The sequence below is a fragment of the Solanum verrucosum genome, unplaced genomic scaffold (genome assembly GCF_900185275.1).
Source record: "Solanum verrucosum unplaced genomic scaffold, falcon-dt-bn FXZP01000020.1, whole genome shotgun sequence".
Lineage (NCBI taxonomy): Eukaryota > Viridiplantae > Streptophyta > Magnoliopsida > Solanales > Solanaceae > Solanum > Solanum verrucosum.
Genome location: NW_026019903.1, coordinates 986,674 through 995,883, shown reverse-complemented (window position 1 = coordinate 995,883; position 9,210 = coordinate 986,674). Strand labels below are relative to the sequence as shown.

General features: G+C 33.2%; 1 protein-coding gene across 3 annotated transcripts; it reads right to left on the bottom strand.

Moving 5' to 3' along the window:
* Positions 1-1,420: 1,420 nt before the first annotated feature.
* On the bottom strand, positions 1,421-5,146 carry LOC125819674 (flotillin-like protein 6). Of its 3 annotated transcripts, none has more exons than XM_049499143.1 (3): positions 5,087-5,146; positions 2,411-3,361; positions 1,421-1,998 (listed from the first exon to the last, which is right to left on the bottom strand). In XM_049499143.1, exons 2-3 carry the CDS (start codon positions 3,338-3,340, stop codon positions 1,456-1,458), a joined length of 1,473 nt encoding a protein of 490 aa, XP_049355100.1. In that variant the 5' UTR covers positions 3,341-3,361; positions 5,087-5,146; the 3' UTR covers positions 1,421-1,455. The 3 variants fall into 3 exon arrangements, with proteins under 3 accessions (XP_049355100.1, XP_049355117.1, XP_049355109.1); XM_049499160.1 differs by having other exon boundaries at positions 2,411-3,357; positions 5,087-5,129; XM_049499152.1 differs by lacking the exon at positions 5,087-5,146 and adding an exon at positions 3,650-3,705.
* Positions 5,147-9,210: the final 4,064 nt, after the last annotated feature.

The following is a 9,210-nucleotide window of genomic DNA, read 5'->3' as shown; positions in this document are numbered from 1 at the left end:
TAGGTAATATATATATATATATATATGATTTCACAAATAGAATATATTCTTTGGTTTTTATTTATATTTTTTAGGTAAAAAAAAGTAACTTTTCCCAGTTTACTATTGACAATCATATAACTATCTTTGATTTATATACAAAATCAATCGAGAAGTCAAATATGAGGGCCAACAACAAGAACGTCATCTATTATATTATAACGTATAAAATAAAAATCAATATACAATAGTTCTAAAAATAAAATTTAATTGTTCTCTTCACATGTTCATATGACTATAAACAGTTTAATGTGAAATACATATGCAAAACACATCTGGTTAGATGATAAGAAAAAAAGACAACAAATATCGTCTATAAGGTAATATTGCTGAGATGTGACTAATTACATGATTGCACCTCATCAAATTGAAATAAATATATACATTATTGCATTGAACTAATAAATTTTTTCGTTGATCATCTTTGTAGGTTCTCGTGAATAAGAGATATATATATAACAATCAACATTGAACATTCACAAAAAAATCTACAATATTATTTTGTTCAAAGTTCATTATCTTCGCTTAAATAAGATATTTTCTGAATTGGTAATCACGTGCGTTTTCGAAAAACTAGTATCTATTATAAACACTTACCATTAAAGAATATAAAAAAGATTGACATATAGTTTTTTTTTCCTTCGGGTTTAGTGCAGTATGTGCCGTATGAGTTATTATTTTTTGAACATGATATCATAAAAGAAATCAATTTTAATTATATCTTGATACACTTTATTACTTATTTTAACTTTAATTCATTTAAAATTTCAGTTGAGGACCAGCATAATAAATGTTTAGTTGGAAAATTAATACCAATAATTAAACTTAATATTTCATAAAATTGACATTGCATTAAATTATTATTTAAAATAGTTAAATCAATCTCATAATCTCCAAAATAATTTGCTATTCAAATCTTTAAAATTAAGAAAACTTTAAATGGATTGTTAAATTAGCTGTAGGGAAGTCAGTTGAGTGTTGGTGATGAAGGGGATTGTCGATATAAGTAAGTGATGGCAGTGTTGTGCATTGAGAGCTAGAGTGGTAATTGTAATATGTTTTTTTTTTCTATCCGGTGTGCAGTACCCGCAGTAAGTGGTGTGAATAATTCGATTTCGGATGTTTATCAAGTGAAAAGAATGAAGCGTGGTGTGAATAATTCGATTTCGAATGTTTATCAAGTGAAAAGAATGAAGCGTAGGACCCTAACACATCCTAGTCTCCAACAATCAGTCTTCTATTATAATCAACAAGAAGTTCAATGTATGTAATAAAGCATTGTAAACATCACACTTGTCCAGGCACAAAAGGCCTAATATACTAGCTATTGCTTAAGTAGTTAAGTGCAATGTTTAGTCATATCAGCTTATTGGTAGTTGGAATCCTACTAGATGGTCATAAAAGTCATGAATTTTCCTATGCAGATTGGCTGGATGTGGCTGGATCAGCAGAAACAGGGAGGCTTCCCATCCATGCTGGTGGCAACATTCCAGTTTGTTCATGCACAGTCTCAAGAAAAGGAGGCAATGCTTGGTAAATAGAAGCCAATTCTTTGATTCCAGCATGTCCACCACTTGTTCCATCAACCATCTGTCCATTTGTGCCACCATTACTCCAAATGCTGATTTTGGGTTGAAGTCCCTTGATTGCTTCAGCATTGAACTTGGCGATGTCTTTGAACATTCCTTTGTCGATCATCATGTAGTCTCGCAGGGCGTTGTAGTTTCCTCCCAAGGCTGACATCAGACTGCGTACATAAACGCCCTCTGCTTCTGCAATGCCCTTTAGTCCTTCCGCCTCTTTCTTTTTGGCATAGAGTGCAGCATCAGCAGCTAGTTGTACAGCATATGTCTGAGCTTCTGCTGCCAATTTCTTAGCCTCGGCAGCTTTTCTATTTTCATAAAGCTCTGCTTCTGCTTCCTTCTGCTTCTTGTACAATACTGAATTGGCTTCTTGCACCTAGAGTGTTTTCATGTCAAACTTTGGATGAGTAGTAGCATGGTACATAAACAATGGATTCATATGACAGAATAAAGTATTAGACTTACAACTGAAAATAGACAAGAAGGAAAAGAGCCACATGCACGACTACATATATTGGGCAAAGTCACAAAAGAAAGAATGTAACTGGAAGGAAACACAAGCAAAGTCATGTAACAGTTGAACATGAAATCATCAAATCATACTGATTTTGTGGACTATTAAGTGAGTAAGCCATCTCACATGCAAACATCTAAACACAAAAATAACATGAAATAATGATAAATAAAAGCAATCTAACTTACTCTAGTAATATCAGCAAATGAAAAGTCAACTCCATGAATTCAGACAAAGATACTAAAAGAGAAGTGTTGTGACATGATGAACTTGCCTTAATCTCATAGTCAACAGTAGCCTTACTGAGGTGTTGTGCTTTGAGGCTCTCTGTCTTAGTCAATGCATTCTTTCTCTCAACTTCTTGTTGTAATACAGCCTCCCGAATTGCTACAGCTTTCTGGGCTTCGATCTCTGCCATTTTTGCCTGCTGAGACCACCCAGCCTTCTTGGTTGCCAGAACAGAATTCGCCTCTGCCACTTCAGCTTCTCTCTGATTTTCATATATCTTAACATCAGTCTTCACTTTAACCTCCTCTTTCTTTCCATCACCATCCCTTTGGGTGGATATGATCTTTGTCTCAGCGTCAATCTTGGCAGCATTTTGACGTGTGAGACCTTCTCGCTCCTTAGCTCCAATCTCACCCTTCATTTTGGCCTCAGAAACATCAATTTTAGCTTGGTTTGCAGCTTCCATTTGAGTTTTCTGCCCCAAGTAAGAAAAGTATTCGTGCCCTTGAACATCGACCAGTTGCTTAATGTTAGCATTGTAAATCAGCAAGCCAAATTGGTTGAGCTCAAGCTGAACCTTGTCAAATACCTCCTTCTTGAAATCTTTTGTGCCTTTAAAGATTTCCTCCATGGTCATGGAAGCAGCCAAGACACGAGTCTCTCCCTCAATGACACCTTGAACAAGGTCCTTCACATCGTGTGAATCACGTTCATGGTGGGATAGAAGTTTAGCATATTTGATAAGTCTCTCACGGTCATCCACACATGGACCTATAGTGAAAACAGCAGGGAGAAGGAAGGGCAGCTTCTCAGCACTCATAGCATTGACTTCAAAAGTATAGTTCACAGGAGTAACATCAATGATTCGACATTTCTGCAATGGCCATACTAGTGCCTTTTTTGTGATCTTCAGTTCATTAATACCAATCCCAGTGATCACCAGAAATTCAGATGCCCTTGCTACGTGGTACATCATGTTTGCAGTTCCTTGATCTTCCTAACATGACAAGTAGAGGTTGTCAAGAATCAAGACCCACAACACCACACACGGACAAGTAGAAACTTACATTTTACTCAAACTTAACAGTATAAAAACTATCAGAAAATCTCATTCAAGACAGAAACACAGTTTACAACTAGTTTAAATTGTTGTATGTAAAGCTCATTAATAATCTGAAAAAGGTTTAGTCATTCGGTTGTAAAGCCAGCATACTTCCAGGCTGCAGAAGATGATTAACTCGAAATACCTTTTCCAAATTTGGTACAGATTCAAGTTTTACCTTACCCCAAAGAGTTTTTGACCCCTTTTCTCAATGTTAGAATACCTCAAGAAATCTTCCTTCTGGTTCATATGACAAAAGATAAAGTTCAAATATATTCCTTGTTAAGAAAAAAAAACAAGAACTCCATGCCCTCTTTGACTAAAGAAATGAAAAAAAAATACTACTCTCAACATTAAATTGTAGCAAAATACATCAAGAAACTGCAAGAGTCACCAACAAATTGCCAGTGAAGTTACAAAACTAAACGCCTAAAAGCACATACGACATTAAATTGTCATCTTACTTTCTCAAAATGGGCAAGTACATGAATTGTAAAGAAACAGTTGAACAGGACAAGAATTAAATAGGAAGGAGCATAGTGGGAGTAAGCTATTGACACTAGCTTCAATATTCAGCAACTTGAAACATTAAGAATCTGATCCAATCAAACACAGAGAAATGAATAAAAAGTAAACTAAAACCTCAACTAATTCTACGGAGTAGTATCTTCTACTACTAGTCAGGTACAGGGTAATCACGCCGAACTTTAGACCTCATGGTAATCAACTCATTTTATTGATCACTAGACCGGTAGGCCACATCTTTGGATATTAAAGATGTAAACAAAGAAAAGTTTTGCCACTAGTCAATTTGTAAAATATTGTCTAATCCAACTATGGTTTTTGCACTTTCATTTTAGTCGGGCAAAATACAAGTAAAGATGTAGAAGAGAATCAAACAACTATAGACGAGACAGCTCAAAAAGCAAAGGCAGAAATCAAGTCATATTCAAAGTAGCAAAGTTTATTTTACTAAGGGGTTCCAAAATATGAAAAAATAAGCCCAAAAAGAAGCCGAAAGGGTTTAACATCTCAATATCTCATACATATACATAAAAATAAACAATATAACTTTCCACAGGAGGATAGGAAGAACCCCTCAGCAGTAACTGGCTCCGCCCCTCCACCCAACAGATCATATGAAAGGAAAAACAGTTTCTTCGCAGGGTTTTATGAAAAATAATTTTGCATTTCAGGTTTCTTCACTATACACAAAGTCACAAACACACACACACACACATAATCACAAGACTAAAAAAGAAATCACACAAAAAAATGATAAAAACTTCAAGTCCAAATATTATTTAAAAAAAAAAACAAAATCGCTCAACCATAGAAACATAATGAAGAACTCATTCGTTCTTCCAAACTAGACACATGAAGCTCTTTCGAACAACAACAACAACAACAATATACCCCAGTGAAATGCCAAAAGAGGTAAAATGTACGCAAATCTTACGAAATACCCTCGACTCAAGTGTACATGAAGCTCTTTCGAAATGAACATGAAATCTATTTTTTACGATAAACCAAAAGAAAAAAAATAACCCCAAGTAAACAGAATTTTTTTTTAAAAAAAACACCATTTTTAAGATGAAAAAGGTAGGAAAAATACTTTACTTTTTGAATGAAGGTTACCTCTGAAACTCTAGAAATGCTTCCAAGTCCCTAAAAAAAAATACTTTGTAGATGAAAGGAGACTATATATATATATATATATATATATATATATACACACTGTCAAAACGCCATTATTACTGTTGTGTAACAGACCAATTTCCATTAAGGGATAAAAGGAACATGCCATGAAACTTCACCTCTGTTATGGAAAAAAAGCTACTGTTAAACGAAAGCCAATAATAACATGACAAGTGGCTGTGTAGTAGTACCACCATAATTAAATTAATAGAGTACTATTTTTACCTATTACTACTACTCAATTAATTATGGTAAAATGATACTATTATATGATTTTGTTCTATATTCAAATCTTATACAGTTTCGTCCTCCATTAAAAACATTCCGTATTGATCAAGCTAGGTATAGAGTTTTAAATTCAAAATCAAAACCTAGTGATTTGTATTTACTGATATTAATAATTTGATACTATGATCTTTTTCCATATCTAACTTCTTATATTCATTCCTCTTGTTTTGAAATAGTGTATAAGAATAGTAATGAATAAAATGTATTATTAATATTGATATTAGTAAAGTTGAGATTATTTCTTATCCATTATTTGGTTTGGTGTATTAAATTATATAACATTCATTATATAATTTCTTTTTAAAAAAAATATTTACAAAAATATCCTTTACGAAATATGGTGAAAATTACATGGAAAAGTTGTGAGGTGCAATTGTGTTTTTACATAAGTTGAAAAAGAATGTACCGAACAACATATAAGTAAAGCATTAAGTTAATGTATATGGCACACATGAGGCCGGCCAGTTTCCACCTGTCAATTTTAGTATTCCTTGGCGCTTTCCACGCTGGGACAGGATAGGGGAGCTAAGCACCTCCAGTTGCGCGTCACCCCCAAGTGTTGAAACGTGTGCGCGGGTCTTTCTTCTTTGCAGGTTTCGTCAATGATCCTTCCGCAAATTCACCTACGGAAACATTGTTATGACTTCTCCTTCCTCTAAATGATAAGATTCAATAGACTTCTCGCGATGTCGGACAGTAAACTGCCCATGTCGCCACGATTCAAACATTTCACCGGATCATCAATCGGTAGGAGTGACGGGCGGTGTGTACAAAGCAGAGGTGGAGCTAGGTGGGGGTTCGTGGGTTCAGATGAACCCAGTAACTTTTTCGCAGACCATGTATTTGTACTAAAAAAATAATTAAATATTTATGTATATTAATTTGTGAACCCCTAACAAAATTGATCGACAATTTTAAAGGAAATTTAGAACCCCCAAACTCTGTATGCTGGCTCCGCCTCTCAATTACAAAGGGAAGATTTTTTTCTAATAATGGAAACTGCCAAACGCCCCCGAGTACTGAAGTTGAGATAAACACTTTGAGGTCAAATCTTGATTAGTTACAACTTTACAAGGGCAATTGAATTATATTCTTAGAATTATTGTGTTTTCTGTTTTTTTTTGCTGTAGTTACACCGACTTTTTGAGGACATAAATGTATGTTATTCTTCAATTATAAATTGTTCAGTCAATTGGTTAAATATTCACTGAAAAATCACCATTTTCAGTAATAGAAATTAGTACTCTCTGAAATTGAAATAATACTATTGAGGCATTACTTATATTTGTGTATATCGCTGGTGGTCAACATTTTAGAAAGAACTATATATGGGTACTGGATGCATCAGAATTGCATGAAATCAGGGTCCATTAAATCCTTGTTAGAGCCGAATCAACTTTAAAATAGTTTTTAAGTTAAAAATAAAAAAGTCAAATTTAAATGACTTTAAAATTTAAAAAAAAAAAGTAAAGGGAAACTACTTTTGATTTTTCACCTTTTTAAAGTTATTTTTAATTTTGTTGAACACTTCCAACCGTTAAAAATGACATAAAATTAGATTTGATCAATTTTAAGTCAATCCAAACAGACTCTTACTCTGTAAAAGCAAATTTCTTTAGAAAATGTTTTTAAATATTAGTTTGCCTTTAAATAAGAAAATGCTAATTTCCTATTCAAAAAATATTATTCACCAGAGTGTCAAAAATTATAAATTGTTACTTTACATAGATCATCTTTCTAACTTTCTTATTTAAAACTTATTACTCGTTTCACTTAATGCGGTCATGTTATATTGTTATTATTCTCGTAAGATATAATTAAATACCTTTTCGTTTCAATTTATTTGATTTATTTAACTAAGTACATATTTTAACAAATAGAAATTTTAAGAACGGAAAAGGGTCATATTTACCCTTATACTCTTAGAAAAGGATCATATTTATCTTTCGTCATATTTTTTTGATATATTTACCCTTACCATCCAACTTTGGGCACATATTTGCCCTTGTACAGTTAAGTATTGTGTCACCATTTTTATTAGTCTATGTGGCACCTACATGGCGCCTAGGTGGCTCCATGCGTATATATTTTTATTATAATTAAATTTTTACTTTCTTTTTTGTATTTTATCCGACCCATTTAGTAAAATCCGACCCAACTAAAATAAAGATCCATTACTTTCATCAAATCTGCTAAACCAAACTCACCTTTATCATCATTCAGCCACACCGACTTAGTTCAAATGACTTCTTGCCATCACTCAAAATTCGCCTCCCAAGTTATGGCTCCTCAAAACTTTCAATTGAAGCACGACAAGTTTGTTGGTAGCGACATATGATGTATATTACTATAATCATGATCAATAACAGTACAATTGATTATATCATAATCCATATTGAGATGCTTTAATTCGAATTACTATCCGGACATTATTGAGTGCTATTATTTGCGTTGTTGTCGTTGATGCTGGTGTTGGTGTCGCTGCTGCTATTTATGGCTTGATTACAAGCTTTGCCTAATTTCTCACCACAAAGCTTGGAATTCCCCTTAAACAAACTCTCATTGAATCTTGATCCACTTTCAAGTTATTAGTAGAAAGATCGAGTGATTCTAATATCGACTGGTTCGAGACTGCCGACTGGCGGTATTGGACATGAGAACTGGTTGTTCTCCAGGTGCAATTCAATGAGATATTGCAGCTCCATTAATGACGACGAAATTTCACCCGAAAATTTGTTGTCCAAGAGCCATAATTTCTTCAACGACAACATTTTCTCGAAGTAATTTGAAGGAATTTCACCACAAAATTAATTTTCTGACAAATAAAGACCTTTTAAAGCACCCATTCGATTGAATTCCGGAATTGGTCCATAAAATAAATTGGTTTGAAAACTAAGTGTACGCATATAATTCCAGATAAATTCGTTTATGCAAGAAGAAGTCCAGTAACCATTTTTTCTGACAAAAAACACCCAACCAACATATATTTTTGTCACACGAATCCATTCCGGGTATTGGAATCGGGTCAATGGGTCTTTATTTTGGTTGGGTCAAATTTTACTAAATGGGTCGGATATAATACAAAATAGAAAGTAAAATTTTAATTATAATAAAATTATATACACATGGAGTCACGTAGGCGCCATGTAGGTGCCACATAGACTAATAAAAATGGGGACACAATACTTAACTATACAAGGACAAATATGTACCCAAAGTTGGATGATAAGGGCAAATACATCAAAAAAATATGACGAAGGGCAAATATGACCCTTTTCTAAGAATACAAGGACATATATGACTCTTTTCCATTTTAAGAATTTATAATTTTAAATTTATCATAATACTTAATATTTGAGATTTTTAAAACTTATAACCTTATATATGTCATAATTGATTATAATTTTAAACCGTTAAACTCGCCACACATTGAGTATTTCAGTAAATGCTTGCTCGTTTTGTTAATATAGCTATCGAATACTCTTGCTCAAATACCTACCTAGATACACCTCTATGACACAAATATCGGGTAATCACCAAAAAAATAATTATAATATTATATAATACACCTTAAAATTTGAGAAAAATGAATCAGAACCAAACAATTTAATAAATTACATTTTTCCTTGGTTTTTATGAAACTGATATAGAGTACCTAGGAAGGTCAAGTTTTATTTCTACGGGAAAGTATCGAATTTTTTTATTATGGGAGACGCACAACCAATAAAAGGTGTGTGAGACTCTGTTAACTTTTTGAC